The following is a 21,125-nucleotide window of genomic DNA, read 5'->3' on the forward strand; positions in this document are numbered from 1 at the left end:
CGTACATACAATATCGTGCCTACACGAAAAGAAAACTTGACAGGTACAATGCAATAGGAATGCATGTTCTATTGTGAGACGAAAGACTGTGACACAATGTTAAAGGCATGCTTCATGCGCAACATGCAAGAGATGAAGCACGTTCTATGGAACGAGAAATGAAGCATGTTCTATGCAACATCGAATGCACGTTCAATGCAATAGATACGGGCATTTTCTATACAAGTGTAAGGGCATGCACAATGCAATACAACGCAGCATGCATATTCTATGCAAGATAATCAATGACGCACATTCAATACAACATGCAAATTCTATGCAATCATGGTGACGCATGTTCCATGAAACAATTCACAATGCATATTCCATGCAACGACAAAATAGCAATGTATATTCTATGCAACACATTTCATGCGACGACAAAAGCATGTTGATAAAGACGACTCAAAGGCAACTTCCGATTTACCTCTCGGAAGAGTTGCAGTATGTTAAAAAAGGATACACCTTGTTCAAGTTGATGAGCGATGACCGCCACGCACTGGAAACACAATTCTAAGCTTCCACGAAGACATTCTGAATCAAACTTTGCACACCTCTTGCATTTCTTGGAATCTGAGGACACAGATCAAAGACAAAGAGGCATAGGAAGCTTGTGGGACCCTGCCGGCCATCAGAAGAGGCTGCCAACCACCTGCTGGCCATTGGTGGCACCTTCCAGCCGCCAATATACAAGTGCCGGCCATCGATGGCAGATTGGGGCAAACTTGACTTTTCACACTCGAATTTTTAAAAATAAGTGATGGTACTCCATTTCCTCATAAACCCTTGCATGAAATTCTTCTCTCTTGCTCTCTAGGTGCTCATTCTTTTTAGATCCACGCGTTCTACGCGTTTTTCAACACCCTAAAAACATTTTCTTCGCTAAAACCCTTTAGTTCTCTTCACTTTGAACCAATCAGAATTTGATTTTGACACTTCTTTCTTCATTTCCACCATTCTAGGCTCATTCCCCTCGAGTTTCTTTCAAGGTTAGTACACTTTCCCGGGCTTGACTTTCTTTGACTTTTTCCTCTCTCCTAGGGTTGACTTTTTCAAAGTTTTACCATTTTTCTTCATTTTTCCTCACTTTTGCTTCTTTTGTATCCATTTCAGATGGCAGATGATGTCCCATAGGATGGGGATCTCCCCACGCTTCCTCCAGTAGAGTTTGCGGCAGACTTTGAGGCCGAGCCAAAGTCCGAGTCGGAGCCATTACCACCGAGCATATGCCCTTTCGACCCAGCGAGGTACCACCTTGAGACTCACATAGTACCTGTCGCAGGAGGCATCAAGGCCTTTACCGACTTCGTTGAGGATGTACTAGATGACCTTCTATTGAGAGAGCCAGCATCTCATTTGTCGGCCATCGCCGTAGAGGTACGAACACTATTTTTCTACAATATTACCCTTAACCGCTTGCATTTCCTGCACTGTTTTTATATGATTGTTTCTCATGCACTGTCTTGATCTAACTGTATCTCATACATTACTGCTTTGTATTCAACTATAGTTTCATTGCTTGATCTGATTGCATCTCATGCATTGCTACAGGACGGATCCCGCTCTTTTAGAGGTTACGGTACGACGACCGCTCGGGACTACTACAGTGAGCTCCAAATTAGAGTTTGCGACATCATCGACGAGACAAGCTTCGGTCTATTTTGCTCTAGCCTGACGCGGGTCGTAGCGGGTCGTAGCGAGTCGCCTCTCTCTTAGGGGCTTTAGTGGAGAGATTGTGGGACACCACCAACTCTTTCCAGTTCTCCACTACCGGGGAGATGACAATGACCCCTTACGACTTTTCCATGATCACTGGCTTAGGCGTAGGGGGCAATCTAATCCCTCTCGACCTTGATATGGGAGAGTAAGAGGCAGTATGGACCGCACTGCTTGAGGTACACCCACCGACACTCCGGGCAGGCATGGTCCGGTATAGCTGGTTCAAGGAGCAGTACAGAGGGTCAGAGCTCGAGACAGTCGAGGCAACAGAGCAGTACGCCGGGGGCTTTCTCATGTTCCTTTTTCGGTACCACCTTGTTCTTAAACAGGTGGAATACTGTGGGCCTATATCTGCTGAGCGCCTTGGTAGTACCCCAGCGAGTTCAGTTCTACGACTGGGGCGGAGCCAGTTTCACCACTTTGTACGGATACATGAACTCGACTTCTCGCATGAGTGGGAGCTTGATCGATAGCTACTGGCAGGCTTAGGAGGTACACAGTTTAGTTCCCCCTTCTCACTTTACATTTTTTACTTAGCATTTCCTGCTTTATATTTGTTCAACACATGTACTTTATGCTTTGCATTCTCTGTATCTGCTTATACACTGTATGCTTTCTGCTCTACATTTTTTGTATCTTCTCATACACTGCATGCTTTCTGCCTTGTATTTTCTGTATCTGCTCATACACTGTATTGATCACATTTTCCTTGTAGCTGTAGGTGTACGCATACTTCCCGGCTCTTGCTCCAAAGCCTGTAGAGGAGACTCCAGCGACAGTCTCGTTTTCTTGGGTATACGACGGCCAGCTCCGCCGTAGGACCCGAGAAAACTTCATGTTTTTAAGCGAGTACTTTGATGTGGTTGCAACGCACGAGGTGACCCAAAACAAAGTTGTTCTGCTTTTCAATCAACTTGATACATACATCCATTAGTCAATTGACAATGACTAATCATCTGTTTATTCTCTTATTTTCAGATCACATGGCAGCCATGGAACGCGATACCATTGCGGCTCCGAGCCCAGTACGACATAGCTAGGGTCATCACTCGCCATCATATCCTTCTTAAGGGCCCGATCTGCCGTGCCTGGTTCTTGGGCGAGCGCTTCGCACGCCAGACATTAGGACTGCCTACCCCATTTATTCCAATGGCACCTCCAGTGTCTATGAGAGAGACACACAGACTGTTTGTCGACCAGGTGATCCAGTTCATGGTAGGGCTAGAAGCGGACTACTTCTGTGTGGAGTGCGATTATGCGACCTTCATCCAAACACATCTGATGCTGCCTCTGATAGGCGTTCGTGGAGGTGAGGGAGCGAGAGCTTTAGCTACGAGAGAGAGAGAGGCAGAGAGGCCAAAGCGACCAGGACTCGTGGCAGAAGGAATTCTGGGGAGAGAAAAAGGACGGGATGGCTGGAGTTGTCTACTTCACTGACTTGCTGGGGACGTTATCAGATTCCCATTGAGCCTGCACCAGCTGGTCACGAGCTTGTCGGAGTTCGAGGCCCGATCCCTGTATGTTCCATACTTTACATTTTGCACATTCAGTTCATTTCAATTATGTTTTATAGACCACTGATCATCTCAAAACATTTACAGGCATCCATAGAGTACACTGGATAGGTTCTCGTGCTAGCGGCTTCTCTGATGGGGATAGTTCAGACGAGCATGAACTTGCTCAACCTCTACAGGATTCTGGTAATTTCCTTCAGTTTACACTTCATGCCATGAAATTCTCTGCTGGCACGTTAGCATTTTAACTGTAATTTGCCCCAAAACTGCACTGATCTGATTCATCGCATCAAAACACTGCATAGATACTCTGTTCCCATAGATTGCATACATACACTGCATCCATACACGACATCTGATATACTTCTAATATACACCACAACTAATGTATTCTAACAAACTGCCCTTTTTCAGATCCCTTTTCAGACTCCAGCTCCGTCGGATGCCCCAGTAGGAGCCGCAGCAGGACCTTCAGTGCCTCCTCGAGCAGTAGGAAGGAGAGGGAGACAGGCTCCGACACGCAGCCGAAGTAGAGCTAGGGACACCTGCGGCGAGAGTGGCCCCTCAGAACCCATCTTCGGCGACGATGATGATAGGATGAGCGTGGGTAAGGAGGTTGTGAGTCCACAGTCAGAGTCATCTGAGGATGGAGACGACGATGCCAGCTCAGATTCTGCTAGCAGTGAGGCTGGAGAGGTTGAAGAGGGCTCCGGTTCAAACTATGATTTAGATTCAGATAGCGGTGTCGATGGTGACAGTGCTTTAGAGTCCGCTCCGCCGAGGAAGAAGACGAAGAGGGCCTCTCGAGCTTGAAATAGCCGACACTCTTATAGATGCTTTTTGTTTTGTTTTATTTTTGCTAGTAGTGTTAGCACATTGTACAGCTTTAGGCAGTTTTATTTTCTTTGAAAACTTATACTCTCTTGCAAAAAAGAAAACCATTATTGGAATGAAACAAGAAAAACTGACCGTCCTTAAAACTTGGATGTTCTTGCAGGTATATCCAGTGACAAGTTTGATTGCTCACTGAGCACTCGAATTCTGCGACGGAGTGTCACAAGTTTAAGCTTTCCAAACCCTGCATCAATTCTGCCTCAGTTTTGGACCATGTTTTGGTCCTTTTAGCACGTTGTTTTTGGTGCACTACCGTCCATTTTAAGGCACTGTCGTCCATTTTAAGGCACTGTCGGCCATGGACTTTGGCCTGCCGGCCATTGATGTGCCCTGCCGGCCATCAATGAGCCCCTGCGATGGCTGGTTGGCCACCAGTGCATCAATAAATATTTTCTGATATTTTGGTGCAAGTTGTTTGCACAGATTAAAGCATCTGCTTGCACGTGGATGGTTGGATCTTTTCAAGAGGATTTTGTATCTTCTATATATAGAAGTCATCCTCTTGCATGTAAGGGGTTACAAAAATTGTGAGCAAAATTTCTCTCTCTCTCTAGAATCTTCTCTCTCTCTCTCTCTCTCTCTCTCTCTCTCTCTCTCTTTATTTTGTGCTTGAAAGTGAGAATTCTCTACATATTTGAACTAAGACCCTTAGCCAAACACCTTCATCTTGGAGCTGAGGTTATTGGAGGCTTGTTTGAGCTCCTAAGGTTGGTTTTAGCTCAGAATCTTAGCTGTTTTGTTGTTGTGCTTCAAAGGTATAAGTTTACCTCTTTTAAGATTTGTTTTAATTGATTGCTTGGCCATCTCTTTACACTACTTTGACCTGATTTTTCAACCATAAAAAACTCTATTTTTAAGGTTTTAAAATTGTGGTTTGAGTCTTGTTGAGTTAGGGGGTTGTCTCCTCTCTTTGCTCTTTGGCTTGTGAAGCCTTTTGTGCCATTTTTCAAAGCTTTTAAGTCAATCTTTTTTGGCCTTTTAACCACTGAATCCCAGGGAAATTTCAGTGGTGAAAACCATGTTTTGAGGTCCAAAATAGGAAAGGGTGGCCTCCCATTCTTGTGTCTTGTTTGCAAATGTAGATAGCCTAACATGTAAGCATGTTTTTCTACCTTTTTGTGACTTGATCTCAACATGTTTTTACTACTGATTTAGCATGCTTTAGCTCTGTTTTGAGCTGTCTTGGTCATATTAGCTTCATCTTGCATGGTTATAGTGAAAATGCCTTCACTAGCTTTGTGTTTTAAGGCCTCTAACATGTTTTGCATGAGATGATTGCATGTTGTAGCATCATTTAACATGTGATTTCAGTGTATATACCTCTGTCACACTCTCACTTCTATCACTCTTTCATTGCTTTTAAGTGTTGTGTTTTGAGCCTTGCTTGTGAGCTAACATGCGAGCATGTTTTTCTTACCTTTTATGCCTAAGCTTCAACATGTTTTAGCCATTGTTTTGGCATGTTGTAGCTCTATTTTGGGCTGGCTTGGTCATTTGAGCTTGGTATTGCATGCCTCTAGTGTAGTGCTCTTCACTAGCTTTGTTGATTTTGACTTTTGAACATGTCTTGCATGCATGATTTAGTGTCTTTTGCATGTCATTTCAGCACTGAAAGTTTGCAACCTCCCTCTATTCTTCACTTTTCATTTTGCTTTGAAAGTGGTCTTAAGTCCTTTGTTGGCTTGAGTGTGAACTTGAGGCTCTCATGTCTAATGGTTTTAACTCTCTCTTGAGGGCTCCTCCTAACCAACAGCATGAGGCCTCTTTCATGCTCAAGACACTTGTGGTTTAGGCCATCTTTCCAATTAGATGACAATCATCTTGGACTTAACCGATTAAAGAATGACTTGGTAATGCTAAAATGAGTAAACAAAATGAATCAAGTAAAACATGACCAAGATAAGCATGTTGTGTTTGCATTGCATGTGTTCCATCGGACGTTATATTGAACACAAGGTAGATTGGTCCATTTCATACTCAAAGTGATGAAATAAGCCAATCTCCTTTGTCTCCATCACCTTTGATCATGCATGATAGGGTGGTGGCCTCTTGAGTCTTGTTTTGTGCATTTATTGAACGTGTACAACTTGGATCTTTGGCCATCATGCATTGAAAATGCTTGATTGGTGGTTTTGAATCCAAGAGTGCCACTCCTTTGATGTTTTAAGATGATAAGGAGGGGCACAGTACAAACATATCCTTGGAAAACCCTCATTTTTCCTCTGTTTGTGCTCTGTTACAGTGTGGTGACTTAGCACACCAGTGGCCAGTAGTGGCTCACTGATGGCCAACAGTGGCTTCATCCTTGGCCGGCATAGTGCACTTTTGGCCAGCAGATGGCTGGCAGCAAGCACTTATGGCCGGCAGGCCACTGGTGCATTCCTCAGCAGTGAATTGGTAAGGTGGAGCAAAGAGTTATTGGAGTAACCCTGCAAACAGAGCCTCTCAAGAGCAAACCGATGGGCTTTTCGGGGCAAAAACCGAATGCATGCATCGTCCGCTTCCTAAGGCAGAGCTGAAGCAGTGTAGTTTTAACATTTGTTTTGCATGTTGAGGTAGCATGAATTTGTAATTTAATTAATTAGTTTGCTAATTAGTTGAGTGTTGTAATAATTAGTAGTTTGCTAGTTATTCATTTGTTGTATAATAATTAGCCTAATTAGTTTAATTAGATTAGTTAGATTAGCTTAGCTTTGTGTAACTTAGCTTATTTATTCGGACCCTCCTTCGAGAGGGCGCAATGTTGTAATAAGTGTGCGTGCGTCTGTGCATGTCTTCCAACACCATTTCTTTCTCCCTTTTATTTAATCACTTTCGATGGTTAGATTAGGGCATATTTTGATCAGCATACCTTATGCTCACATGCGTGCATCATTCATTTGTCTTGCATGCACCGAGGCTCGGCACATCATTCAAACTGCATTGTATTTCAATACATATTTAAATACGTGTTTCAAAGCATGTTATCAAAGTGTTTCATATGCCATCTTAGATAGCCAAGCCTATTAGTTGCATTTTTGCATGTGTTGCATTAGGCATCTAGCATAGTTAGGATCATACATATTTCTAACTAGCTTTTGTTTTGGCTCGGAGTACGCTGTAAGCTTTACGCTTAAAATATTCTAATTCTTGCAATTTAGTCTATACTTGTATGCGTCATATAGTAAAGTTAGCTAACAACTGGAATAAGAACATATGGCTTTATAAAACAACATATCATGATAGTAGAGGCCGATCCTTTGATCGGGCAAGTAGGGGTGCTCATTTCAGGACCTTCCCCTCTCATACCCAAGTTCTCGAGCTGAGGCAACTTTGGTGATGACGGATACATGGCATTTGGCACGAGTCAGGGTTTCCTAAATTTCTCAAAAATAAAATATTTAGGTGGCGACTCTGTAATCTGGCAAAGTAGTCCAGTTTTGGTATTATTTGATTCAAAATCTGATTTTTCAAAATGATTTGCCGGATTGGACTCTTTGGTATTTATCAGTCTCACATTACACTTTGTGAGATTAGATTCAGAACCGTGACAGGAGTCCGAACTGTAGGACCAATTCAAGCCTCTCCGAAAGGCGGGGCGCGAAGAAAGTCAAGTCTACACTCGCCAGCTTTGAAGTTCCTTGCCGAGGTGATTTTGCTTGCCAAGAAGCAAGTTGTCAAGCTAACTTTACTCGTCAACTTTGGAGTTCTTTGTCGAGCTGATTTTGCTCGCCAAGAAGCAAATTGTCGAGCTGACTTTGCTTGCCAACATTAAAATTCCTTGTCGAGCTGATCTTGCTCGCCAACTTTGGAGTTCCTTATCGAGCTAATTTTTCTCGCCAAGAAGCAAGTTGTCGAGCTGACGTTGCTCGCTTACTTTGAAGTTCCTTGTCGAGCTAAGTTTGCTCGCCAAGAAACAAGTTGTCGAGCTGATTTTGCTCGCCAACTTTGAAGTTTCTTGTCGAGATGATTTTGTTCGCCAAGAAGCAAGTTGCCGAGTTGACTTTCCTTACCAACTTTGAAAGTCCTTGCCAAACTGATTTTGCTCGCCAAGGAAGTTGCTGAGTTGATTATACTCTCCAAGAAATAAGTTGTCGAGCTAACTTTGCTTTCCAACTTTGAAGTTCCTAAACCAAGCTAAAGTTGAGTAATCTCATTCATGTTACAACATAAGGGATTTAAGGCTAACGACCAAGCAAAGCGAACCACCGAACAAAGAGTCTAGCCCGACCTAGTAATGTAATTCTGGTCACGCGAATGTGGACGAAATTAAGGGGAAATTGAGAGGGGAGTTTGCGCCAAGCAAATGGGCCAAGCTAGTTGTGACTTGGGCCTTGCTGTTAGATTATGCGACTGAGTTGGCATAGCCGACGGCAGTTTGGCCGAGGTTCTAGATCATGTGGCTGAGTTAGCCCAAGATTCGGAAGTTGGATTAGGCTAAGCCGAGCTAGGTGAAGCGATGGTCCAAGGCCGGGCAAGGTCAACGGGAATGAACGAAGTTGGGCAAACTGAGCTAGTTATTAAGCTTGACCCTGAAGGTCGATTAGAATTGAGGCTGGAACTGACCGGGCTATGCCTAGCTCGGTGGAAATTTCCAGGTGGTCCAATTGGAGTACGAGAAGAGAAACTCGCCAATGGTGTGTGTCAATATCGCTTGGCAGTTTGGCCAATGTTGTTTGGCAGTATTGACAGGTACACATGTAAAAAATAAAGAGGGCAGTACAGCCACGCATCCAGGAAAGGACGAGCAATGTAGCGCGCCAGAGGCTATATAGATTGAGCGATGCCTCCATACAACATATCTGAATTTCTAGCTACCCAGAGCTCTATCTCTCTTTGTCTTCTCTCTCTTTCTTTCTCTACAAGGGTGCTAACTTGACCGTCGGAGGGGTTTTTCAGCAGCACACCCACCGGATAGTTCACCGTCATTATGTTCTCAGGTTATTTGAAGCGAAGCGAAGCTTGGACACGAGGAGTACGGACAGCGACGAGTATTTGTTTCCTATACAACAATGATATCAATCATGTGCAGCGATAATTAAGTAGCTTATTATCTTGCCAGGTTGGTTCTTAGTAGGGATTTTTGTTTTTTTAAGACAAGATTTGTGTTTTTGAGATATCTCCTCCATGCTATAGAGTCTATTATCTTGGGTTATCCCTTCTCTTACTTCAAGATTTGCGTCTATATGGTGGATAGGGTGTTTTCTGGTATTCTTCATTTTTTGTGTGCGAGCTTTCGTAGAGAGAACTAAGAACCCACTTCGGTTATCCAGATTTGCTATGAAATTTTTCCTTTCCTTTCCTTTCCTTTCCAGATTCTTGTTTATGTATGCAAGATCTTGTGGTGGTTCTTGTTAATGGGTAAATTCTGTGTTTTTTTGGAAATCTTTGATTTGCCATTAAGAGTGATATCAAACAGCCTTGAGTTTGTGGGCTCCTATGAGATGTTTATATATGTTTGAGATGGTATTTTTGTTCTAGCACAACCAAAGTTTCGGCCAATTGATTTTCATGTGTGCCTGCCGTTGCTACTGCTGAATTGCTGAGGAACTGTTGCAATATTGTTGCTGTTAATTTGTTTTTTTGTTTAAAACCCATGGGTGGTTTTGTTTAAAACCATGGTTTGGGTTTGGTGCAAACTATAGGCTGATTTGGCCCAAATCATGGGTTTGTTTGAAAGTCTTGGCTGGTTTTCTTGTCCGAATAGTGTTGATTGGACTGAACTTTATGTAAAATTTATTTATTTAATATGTCATATTGTTTTAGCCTAACTTTGAACTTATTTAAATCTATTTGGTAGATTATATTGTGAATTAGTAGTTAAAAATGTTTTCCTTTTTGAGGGTGTGTTACTTTTTAAACATGTAATGAACGTCATTGTAACTCACATTGATTCTAGGCAATGCTTGTAATTTTTCTCTAGCTTTTTCTTGTACTTTGATAACATGTCTAGTGCTAATAAAGACACATTAAGATTGTATAAAATGACGTCAATGATTGTGATATTGAGATTGTATAAAAATTAATGTATGATGTAAATTCATTACTCACTCATAATGTATGAGATAGAAAGATTTAACCTGAAAGGTGTGAGCTTTTGACCTACACTGCCCCCATGTGATGGTTGCTTTATTTATGAAGTAACAAAAAAAATCACATAACGTATGAGGTAGAAAGATTTAACCTGAAAGGTTAGTTTTTGCCCTACACTACGCATGTGAAGGTTGCTTTATTTATAAAGTAATAAATAGAGTTATGTTAGGAATTTTAAATAATTTATTTAATTTTTTATGTAGGTGTGAGATTCATATACATTTGTGTTTATGAGTCTCACACTTATATGAAAATTTTAATAAAAAATTTAATAAATTATTTGAGATTCATAATATTTTTGTAATAAAAAAGTCATTTCGAGTCAACTTGGATCATCTGCAACAGTAAGGTCTCGTTTGGGAACAAGTTAATTTAGTAACTTTTTGGTTATTTAGCTAAAATATGAGTTAAAAAAAATTAGTATGTTTGAGATGACTTTTTAACTTTTTACGAAAAGATGTGTAAAAAGTAGAGAGAAAAGAGAATCTGACTTTTTGGTATGAATTGTTGGCTTTTTGATTTTTTTAGTAATTTTTTAACTTTTTAGCTAAACTGGCCTGTTGCCCAACGAGGCCTAAGACATGTTAGTGATTGACATAATTTAATGGTCTAAATGTAAAATCGAGGTAAAATAATATTATTTTTTAAAAGAAGTTTTAAAAAATTCGGAATTTGTATTAAGATAGAGGCTATCTTTTCTCATAAACCCAAAACTAAGGCAAAAAACTAGGAAATTTAGTAAAAAGAAATAGTCAATGTGAAGCCTATAGATTCGTGGTTTAAAACAAAACTAGTGTGTAACTCTTTAGGCCATTGAAGACTATAACTTCAGTAAGAAGAGCTTCAAAGCAATCAATCCAAAACCAACTAGAGAGAGAGAACCCAAAAGTGCAAAAATGGCTCAACCCAAAGACTCAAAGTTTCACATAGCCATGTTTCCATGGTTTGCCTTTGGCCACATGACTCCATTCCTCCACCTCTCCAACGAGCTTGCCAAAAGAGGCCACAAAATCTCATTTTTGCTGCCAAACAAGGCCTGTCTTCAATGGAAAACAACCAATCTCCACCCTAATCTCATCACCTTCTATCCCCTCACCATCCCACGCGTTGGAAGCCTCCCTCGAGGCACCGAGACAGCCTCCGACATACCCATTTTCTTAACCACCCACCTCGCCACCGCTATGGACCTCACTCGCGATCAAGTCGAAGCTTTGTTATGTCAATTGAAACCCAATTTTGTTTTCTATGACACTGCTCATTGGATACCTGAATTAGCACCAATGATCGGGTTTAAAACTGTATGTTACAATGCAGTTTGTGCAGCTTCACTAGCCATAGCGGTAGTCCCTTCGCGTAAAGTTTTCAAGGACAGGCCGCTAACGGAGGAAGAACTAGCGGAGCCACCGCATGGCTACCCTTCGACCACTGTGGTGTTACGCAAACATGAAGCTCGGGCTCTTTCGTTCATATCATTCGATTTTGGTAGTGGGATAACGTTCTATGACCGTGTCACGACTTCCATGAAAGAATGCAATGCAATCTCTATCAGAACGTGTCATGAAATAGAGGGACAGTTGTGTGACTACATTGGAAGCCAATTTGGAAAGCCTGTGTTGCTAACGGGGCCGGTTTTGCTTGAGTCGGAAAAAACACCTCTTGAAGACCGGTGGGCGAAGTGGCTAGGGGGCTTTGAGCCCAACTTGGTTGTGTTCTGTGCTTTCGGAAGCCAGTGGGTTCTTGAAAAGGACCAGTTTCAAGAACTTGTTCTAGGGTTAGAGTTAACAGGCTTACCATTTTTGGTAGCCGTAAAACCACCAACTGGGGCAGCAACGGTGGAAGAAGCGTTGCCAGAGGGGTTCCAAGAGAGGGTTAAAGGGAGAGGAGTGGTTTACGGGGGATGGGTACAACAGTCACATTTATTAAACCACCCATCAGTTGGGTGCTTTGTGAATCACTGTGGATTTGGATCGATGTGGGAGTCTTTGACAAGCAATAGTCAGATAGTGCTTGTACCACATTTAGGAGACCAAATCTTGAACACTAGGTTGATGGCTGATGAACTAAAAGTTGCAGTGGAGGTGGAGAGAGATGAAAATGGGTGGTTTTCAAAAGAGAGCTTGTGCAAGGCTGTTAAGTCTACCATGGATAAAGATAGTGAGGTGGGTGTTTTGGTTAGGAAAAACCATGGCAAGTGGAAACAAACCCTAACTAGCCCAGGTTTCATGAGTGGGTACATAGATGAGTTCATACACAAGTTGCATGAGCTTTAGGTGTGATGCAAGTGACTCAACAAATCACTTTTTTTTACATCATTGTACTTTTATTTTCAATATTGATATACTTTCATAAGTTTTTTTATTTTATTTTATTTTTTAAGGATCGTTCATAAGTCCAAACGACCAACCCAGAATGACCTGCTTACATGGGGCCGATTTCAAACATTTGGTCGGTCGGAAGCAGGTTCGAGGATACCAGACGACCGCCCCCCCCCCGCGCAGGGGGCAGAGCTAACTCTCCTGAGTCTTTTCATTTCAATTTTATATTTTTTGTCAAATAAGTACTGTGAGAAACGATAAAATTTTAATTCACCCTTTTAATCAATAATTCATTATTTATATAGATAAAAAATAAATAATATTGTTTCTTAAATTAAAACATATATTTTGTTTTGTTTATCTTTGTGTTTTTATACTCTGTGTTACTTTTGATTTATTTAGTCTTACTAAAGTGAAATTCTGTATAATTATATTAAAATTATAAAACTCATTATATTTTCACTAAGTCTTAGGAAAGATGAAATAAATTTATAAATGGATGTGATAATTTATTTAGAAAACATGAAATAAATTTATAAATAAAGCTTTCAAACAAATCATATTTTTCACAAATAGAAAATGTGCAAGCTAACTAAAAAAATTTACAAACTTTCTTCACAAATGGATGTGATAGTTGAGTTGCATTGTTACGACGGCCACATCATGGGATTTTCCAAAATAAACAATCAATAGCAAGACATAAATTGGTAAAATAAGTTTATAAATTCTCTGTTTATATAGTTCTACTCTTCACAAACTAGATCATGTAATTACAACAAAAAATTAGATCATGTAATTAAAAGTGATAGGATAGCAGCGGCACCTTTTTTTTGCAGGATAGGGTATCCCAATGCTCTAGATAGAAGCCAAACCCATACTCCAAAAGCCGGCACTGAATGAAACTCGCTTATCACTCCCATTGCAATAATTCCTGTGGCTTAACATTCAAAAAAACAGACAAAAGCAATATTAAATCACTAAGAACCCCTGCTTTACATTCACATAGAATTCTGCAATCTTCAGTATGTACCATAAGCCACTAGAAAACAATATTTGTGAAAATCACAATTCATTCTTCATTGAAGTACCACCAGAACCTCTCTGAAGTTTTACAAATAAAACTCGTGCCACTTTGCCTACTTTATATGCACAACACATTAACAAGAAAGCTACATATCCGATTCTTGAAGAGAGAAAAGAGGAAGAATCAGACAGGATTACGGGGGTAAAATAGTACTCCATTACGGGGGTAAAATAGTACTCCATTCCAGCAAAGGCACCTATTTGCCGAACTGCAAACAAAAGAAGATATACTTAATCCAGAGGCAATGGTGGAGACCCTCATAATCATGATTTTCTTGTCAAAAATGTCTCTGGAGTTACTATTCCTCATCAACCGGAATCCTCTTCATCAAGCTCAGTGAAATCTTCTACCATATCGGGCCTAACAGAATGTTTGGTCGATGAGCGCATTTCTTCAATTTCAACAAGTAACAATGGATCACAAGCCACTCTTGCTGCCTGAAGTATTCTTGGGCAACCTGAAAGAAGATAATATGGTCAACCCTGTGGGAAACAAGCAGCTGTAAGAAATATAAAGTAGGGAAAATAATTACAAAAATATGAAGGTGCAAGTAGGTTTGTACTCTGATGCATGTAAAAATTGTGGCCTTGCACCAGAGTGCAGATCGTTCTTGTACCTCCATATTTTTGCAATTACTTTCTTTAATTCCCACTTATTTGCAATTCCTCCAAAAAATTACTCCAAGTACCTGCTACAGGACATTGTATATTCTTCGACCTTATGTACTGCATAATGACATTCTTTTCATATATATGCTTGCAGTCCACACTACAAAAATGCAGTAAAATTTTAATTTAGTATAAAACAAACTCATGTTGCAACTCATGTTTAAACAAACAAAAAAAAAAAACTGCTAAATCAATAGCAAAAAAAGGATATACAATTTATCCAAGTAAACACTCCAAAAAGGCTCAAGGTAATTTCAATCCTCAAAATTGCAATTTAAGAAACTAGAAATGAAACATATGTATTTTTAATCCCTTTTTGGTTCTTTGTCTATATATGCATATGTATGAACACCAGTGTGGGCAAAACATATATCAGCTACACATTATATAGAAAGAAAATGCAAATCTCCTCTCTCAAAGATTAGGACGTGGAAAATATTATAAAGATCTATTTTTTACCTGCGAACTGGTTCTTCCAGTTCAGTGATAGGCTTTCCAGTCAATGGACATTTAATATTCAGAAGGTTGAATTGTGTACTGGTCATTACAAGATCCTCCTGCTCTTCACCAGGCATTGGCTGGCCTGCATGATGAACATTCTACAAGAAAACAGTAAAAACTACATCAAATTAGGATGGAAATTTTGAGAAGTTAACCTGGACAACCAAGAATGGGCATAATGGTTAACAATACAAGGGAAGGACACATGAACATAGAATCCCTACAGTAGCTCTCTTGTACATATAACGATAGTATAGTAGCAGTAACTATCCATCGAGCACCTCTTGCATTTATAGAACATTATAGCAGCAATTATATATAAAAACAGCTGAAAAATGAAGTTAGAAACAAAGTTTGAATTTATTTTCATAGACATTGAAAATGTGGTCTTCTTATCCTGGTCAATGGTCAATTAGATAAAAGAACTTCACTAGCAATCTCATCACGTTGCAAACCTCTTCACATATTTCAAAATATGCTTTTGTAAAAAACATGGACTCTAACTTCAAGTTATGATCTAATCCAACTACCATGAGCATGCTTGATTTATTCCATATTTCATATTTGAAGAGTGTCTGAAAGCCAGAATTGTGTTTGTAAAGCCTGAGAGCCCATAATTCATACCCCTGTTCTCAATCACCATGTGGAATTTATCCAGCTTTGCAAGATCATCCAGAAAGGGGTTGGTGCAGGTGCAGCAACTAACAAGACTACTAGAAGAGAACCATATGACCAACCAATAAATTTTAGCCCTTTTTAGTGACTCAAAAGGGTTCGATAAATTAACACCCTCAACTAAATGTTATTCCAACCTCACTGCTTCTTTATATGCTGCCAGTAAACTTATGCCAAGCCCACATTGCTATAAATCTTAACAGAGCCTCCCAATCTTTGGATGGTCACTGAGTAGAAGAAAATTCTATTGCAGGAAAAAAAAAAAAAAAAATGAGGAACTTGGATAAGAATTTCCCAAGCTTTAAAAATAGCTAGGAATTGGTACATCTTCGACCTCTATTGCACCAATGAATGGATTTAAAATAAGAAGTGTAACTGCGCAACCTGCCTGTCATAGTGAAGATATCTTAAAGCAGCCAGGCATAAACTGCAGCAATACTCTTTTCTTTATTTTTTTGGTAGCCTAGGTATATCAATTATATGACTAGCTGCCATAGACATAGTGTATTTTTTTGGTATTAAAGACAAAAAAAATGTTTGTGTGGGGGGCAGGAAGGCATCAATTATCTCCTTGTTTTATTTTTTGATCAACCTCAAACATTTTGAAAAAAAGATTCGAAATAAAATGCAAACATTATTTATTCAAATGTAACACATTGGTGCCTTTTGGAACCAAGTAGGAAAAGGCCCTCCAAAGCACGGGAGAAAATATGGAAAGAACTACAGACATTCTACACATAAGGCTTATCTTTATCGTTAGCCAAAATTCAAGCAAGCTTTTTCTTAATCTGGTAAGGGAACATACCCAAATTGCTTCCCTAAACTGGCGTAACAGTGGATGATTTGGGGGAATTGAAGATGAATTAGCCTTGGACTTTGTAATCTCATCATCAAACAACTTCTTAAAATCTGTTAACTGCATTTTAATTGTCAAAGTAAGAAATAAGTTAAGCAAATTAAACAAATTATACTCCACAAATATGGGAACACAAATTCAATATGCATAAGAAAAAATTGTTGATGGAAAAATAGAACTTAAACAAACACCTCTTCCCCAGGCTGGTAAACATGTCCAACAGATTGAAGTGCTGAGGAAAAATTTGCACAATCTTCAGAAGCTACCAACAATTGAAGAAGACCATCTTCGAGCTCTTTTACCTGCAATTAGCACTCAACATCGGTTTGTACAAATTACCAAAAGATTGAGGTCACTCATCATCTTCGAAAGTAGATTTTATAGTCAAAAAAATAATTGGATCTTATATTTTATAAATATTGGACTCTTATTATTTATACTCTCCTGATATGATAAGATTCTTCGTCATCTTCAACAATGCTGAATACTCGCATTTATTTACCAGCACCTTCAGACTCGATCTATCAGTTGAACAAAAATTTTATCTAAATCTCCAGAAGTTAAGAGTCATACATTAAAACTGGCATTTAACGGCTAAATTTTCAAAATTATGAAAAAATTGGGTTTGGGTTTATAAGCATCTTCAACTAGGCCATATCAAATTTTCTATAAAAATTAATTAATTAATTAATTAATTAATTAAATTTATCATTTAAAAATCGCAGTTCCTTAACCTGATCACAATCTATGAATTGAGACTGAAATTATACAAAATACGGTAGCAGGAACTGGAATACACATGTACTAATTTGTCTAAAAAATTAAAGTTCTTTTTCAAACCAAAAAAAAAAACTTATTGAACCCATAAAAAATACTTAAACAAAGTTCTTTCAACAGAGTATCTCTGTCGAAAGACACTATGGAAATTGTTGAAAACTCCAAAAACTAGGGTTAATGACCTTCTCAAAATTTTATCTAAAATTACCCAAGAAGTACTTATTGGCAAGTTCAAGTATGGGTTTAGTAGCTAAATCTATTTAAAGAACAACAAAACAAATGGACTTCATAAACATCTTCGATCTATAGTATATCAGTCTAAAAACAATGAACCAATCAAAAGAATTTCAAAAATCTAAAACTTAAAAAATAGGGTTCACGAGTAACAAATACCATCTGAGACTCGGTATCTCTCTCCAAATCAACAGCGACTTCCTTCATCGTGATCATAACTTTTCGAATTTCCTGAAACAAAGAGAAACCCAAAATTCAATCATTACAGGATCGAACAGGGGGTTAAATCTTTGACGAAGAGTGAAGTTACAGCGATGAGGTATTGATTGTCGGAGAAGAGAGTTGTGGCGGTGGAGCTGATTCTTCCGACACCCCCATGGGGTCGAGAACCGGAGGTCGATGCCATTGGCGTTTGCAACAAGCTAACTCGCTCGGAGAAGATGGGTGTGTAGGGTTTGATTCGTTAAGTATGGAGGGAAATGTTGGATATGTATATATATAGCTGGAGGGGAGAGGGAAAATCAAATCATATCAATTTATTACACATTTTGGGATGTATTCAGTCCTTTATTTCAGTTTTCGTAGGTCAAGTTTGACTATACATTTTTTTATTTTTTTATTTTTTTTTATTATATTATTTTTTTATTTTTTTACATATCTTTCTGTAAAAAGATAAAAAGTACACTTATTTAGATTATCTCAAACAATCCCTTAGTTCAATTTTTTGACAATCAAATATTTATTTCTCGCGCTTTTTAATTGGGATTTTTAGTGAAAAATCTCATTTAAACATGTTTTAATCTAATAACTCTATAAATAAAAATTATAACCTAATTAGGCTTATATGTTTGTACTTTTATTCTATGTAATCTTTTTTTTCCTAATTTTATATTTTTTTGAGGGACTATTACACCCTTATATATTATGTTGATACATAATATACACAAAAAAGGTAATACACGTTTTGTTTGTCAGCGTTATTCACGTTGATGATTCTGATTTAATTAATTAATGTCGATCGTTGATGGTAGGGTTTCATTGTGGCAGGGTTCCAGTGCAGTGGAGAGAAGACGACGACGGGTTTCTGTGTCGTAAGAGAAAAGACGAATACGACGGGTTTCTGTCCATAGGTGTGTTCGTTTTCGTAGTTTGATGTTTGTGTGTGCCTTGGTTTGTTACGTAATTGTTGGAGATCAGTCGTTGATCAAAGGTGGAGGAAGATTACAGAATTTCTTTCTCAAAATTAGTATCATTTTGTTTATGAATACATGTTCATTTTTGTGAAGGATTGCATGCTCTATTTTTTTATTCATGTGCATTTTCTAGAATACATGGGTAATGCAAGTGTATGTTTGATGAATGAGGTTCTGACTTTTTACTAGCAATGCATGTATATTTTGTTGTTTAAGTTTCGGATATTTGACAAAGATGCATATATAGTTGTTTGAACAAATTGATTGTGGTGGATCGTTGGTGAAATGTTGTTTTTGGTTGATTGGTTTATTTTTTATTGTTGTTTTGTAATTGTTTTTATACCCTTTTTGTTGTATTTAGTGTATCATCTCTGTTTGGTTAGATAATTTAAATGATGTGAACAATGTAAATGTTCACATATCATTGGTTATAATGTGATTGTTCACTTCCTTTTTTTTGTATTTTTGCAGTAGATAGATACCTTTATGTTGTTAGTGTACTCATATGGGTGTAGTACTACTATAATAAATGTGGTGCGAAAGCTGTCTTATTCACATTTCGTGGAGTGTGTGTATGTGAAAAATGGAGCGAGTTGTTTATTGATGGTGTTTCATTGTTCTATCAGTTACCTAGAATTAATAGGTGTAATTTGGATAATGATGACGAACTTCAAAGTATGTTCTTGCTTGCCAAATCAATGGAGGTTCAACATGTAGATGTTGGTGTTGAATTGAAAAGTGAAGTTGGTCAATCTAGTAGCTCTAGGTCGCTGTGTGTGGGAAGATGAGGATGTGAGTGATGTTTTTTTATTTTTAGAGAGATTGATATTTATTAAATTTCTAGTTTTGTTGCTGCAATTGTTTTTGATTTTTTGTTAACCTCATCACATCATTAATTAGTGTTAATATTCACATTATTTATAATGGAAATTTGTCATTTGTTTTATCAATTAGTGTGAATATTCACACATCCATATAATATTGAATAGTGTATATATTTTCACTGTGTTCATTATCACTATGCAAAATGTTAAAGTTCACATCAGACCGTTGTGTTCAATCATATAATCACAAGCCACAATGTTTATTTGGATGCAAAAATGATGTGAATATTCACTTCCTTGTTTTGTTTCATCTCTGTTTGGTTAGATAATTCATAGACGTGAACAATGTAAATGTTCACATATCATTGGCTATAATGTGGTTATTCACTTCCTTGTTTTTGTATTTTTGCGGCAAATGGATCCATTCATGTTGTTGGTGTGCTCATATGGGTGTAGTACTACTGTAATAAATGTGGTGCGAGCATTATCTTATTCACATTCCGTGGAGTGTGTGTGAAAAATGAAGTAAGTTATCTGATTGTGTTTCATTGTTCTATCAGCTACTTGGGATTAATAGGTGTAATTTGGACAGTGATGATGAGCTTCAAAGTATGTTCTTACTTGCCAAATCAATAGGGGTTCAACATGCATAGGTTGTTGTTGGATTAGTGTAATGTTGGAATTACATGGGTAGTGATAATGATCAAGATGATGAAGATGAGAATGTCAGTGATGTTTTTTTTTGTTTTTGGAGAGTTTGAGATTTTATGGGTTTTTGTTTCTGGATTTCTGGTTTTTTGTACTAGAATTTTTTCATATGAATTGTCAATTGATATTAATATTTGTGCTTTCATATAACATTGAATGGTGTATATGTGTTTGTTGTGTTCATAACCATTATGCAATATTGATGATGTGAATATTCAAGAACCATTTTGTTTATTTAGACACAAACATGATGTGAATATTCAGAGTGCAATAAATAAATGTGAAGATTCACATTAATTCTGATATGTTTGTTCGTGGGTCGTACACCTAATTAATGTATAATGTAACTATTAACATGACTATTCACAATGCAATAAATAGATGTGAAGATTCACGTTAATTCTAATATGATCATATACATAATTAATGTATAATGTGAATATTAACATATGTAGTCAACCACAATAAATATAGGACATAATTTGAACATTCACATTTATTGAATATAAATTAAGATGTGAACATTCACACAAACTTCAACATAAGAAAGCAGATGTGAATGTTCACAGATTATATTGTTTAGCACACGCAACACATCAACACCAAATATACCATCAAAACGCATAGGTGTGTGAGAAGTATATAATTGATTTATATATATGGTGTCAAGTGTTTTCAACTACAAGTTATCAAAGTTACAAAAAAACCCAAAACTAAAAAAAATAATAAAAAAAAAATCTAGCATTGTATTCTAGTATAGCTAGTGTTTGATGGACAAACCCAATCATCGAACAACGGGGTTTGCCTCTAGTAGTCTAGCTGAAGATCCAAAAACTTGGTGCTTCTCATCAGTTTTACTAGGTCTATAATGTTTGATCGATAATTGACATGCCGCATGTCGATGTGGGTGTTGCTCTCTAGAGGCATGCTCTCTTCTTTGACATGATACTTCTTCATCTTCCTCTTTGTGCAAAATTTAGATGCAACATCTATTATATGGGCATGCACAAATAGTGAGTGTTTATATGAACATTAAATTTGATTTTAATAGA

At 38.2% G+C, this 21,125-nt stretch overlaps 2 protein-coding genes across 2 annotated transcripts; one reads left to right on the forward strand and one right to left on the reverse strand.

Annotated features, from left to right (window-relative positions):
- Positions 1 to 11,120: 11,120 nt before the first annotated feature.
- On the forward strand, positions 11,121 to 12,647 carry LOC114279233 (UDP-glycosyltransferase 79B6-like). Its single transcript, XM_028221456.2, has one exon. It carries the CDS (start codon positions 11,135 to 11,137, stop codon positions 12,506 to 12,508), a length of 1,374 nt encoding a protein of 457 aa, XP_028077257.2. The 5' UTR covers positions 11,121 to 11,134; the 3' UTR covers positions 12,509 to 12,647.
- A 958-nt stretch (positions 12,648 to 13,605) lies between these two features.
- Positions 13,606 to 17,942, reverse strand: HPY2 (RING/U-box superfamily protein). The gene is made up of 7 exons (XM_028221464.2): positions 17,659 to 17,942; positions 17,508 to 17,579; positions 16,529 to 16,639; positions 16,287 to 16,397; positions 14,765 to 14,904; positions 14,326 to 14,405; positions 13,606 to 14,094 (listed from the first exon to the last, which is right to left on the reverse strand). The coding sequence occupies exons 1-7, from the start codon at positions 17,752 to 17,754 to the stop codon at positions 13,946 to 13,948; spliced, it is 759 nt and encodes a 252-aa protein (XP_028077265.1). The 5' UTR covers positions 17,755 to 17,942; the 3' UTR covers positions 13,606 to 13,945.
- Positions 17,943 to 21,125: the final 3,183 nt, after the last annotated feature.

The sequence above is a fragment of the Camellia sinensis genome, chromosome 8 (genome assembly GCF_055761805.1).
Source record: "Camellia sinensis isolate YWXY chromosome 8, ASM5576180v1, whole genome shotgun sequence".
NCBI lineage: Eukaryota > Viridiplantae > Streptophyta > Magnoliopsida > Ericales > Theaceae > Camellia > Camellia sinensis.

What these genes read in the sequence shown, in the direction of transcription:
- LOC114279233 (XM_028221456.2), top strand. Translation starts at nt 11,135, where the DNA reads ATGGCTCAACCCAAAGACTCAAAGTTTCACATAGCCATGTTTCCATGG.
- HPY2 (XM_028221464.2), bottom strand. Translation starts at nt 17,754, where the DNA reads ATGGCATCGACCTCCGGTTCTCGACCCCATGGGGGTGTCGGAAGAATC. An exon ending in GAGATACCGAGTCTCAGATG is followed by an intron (nt 16,640 to 17,507) that starts GTATTTGTTACT and finishes TGCTAATTGCAG; the next exon opens with GTAAAAGAGCTCGAAGATGG. An exon ending in CTGGAAGAACCAGTTCGCAG is followed by an intron (nt 14,406 to 14,764) that starts GTAAAAAATAGA and finishes GCATTTTTGTAG; the next exon opens with TGTGGACTGCAAGCATATAT.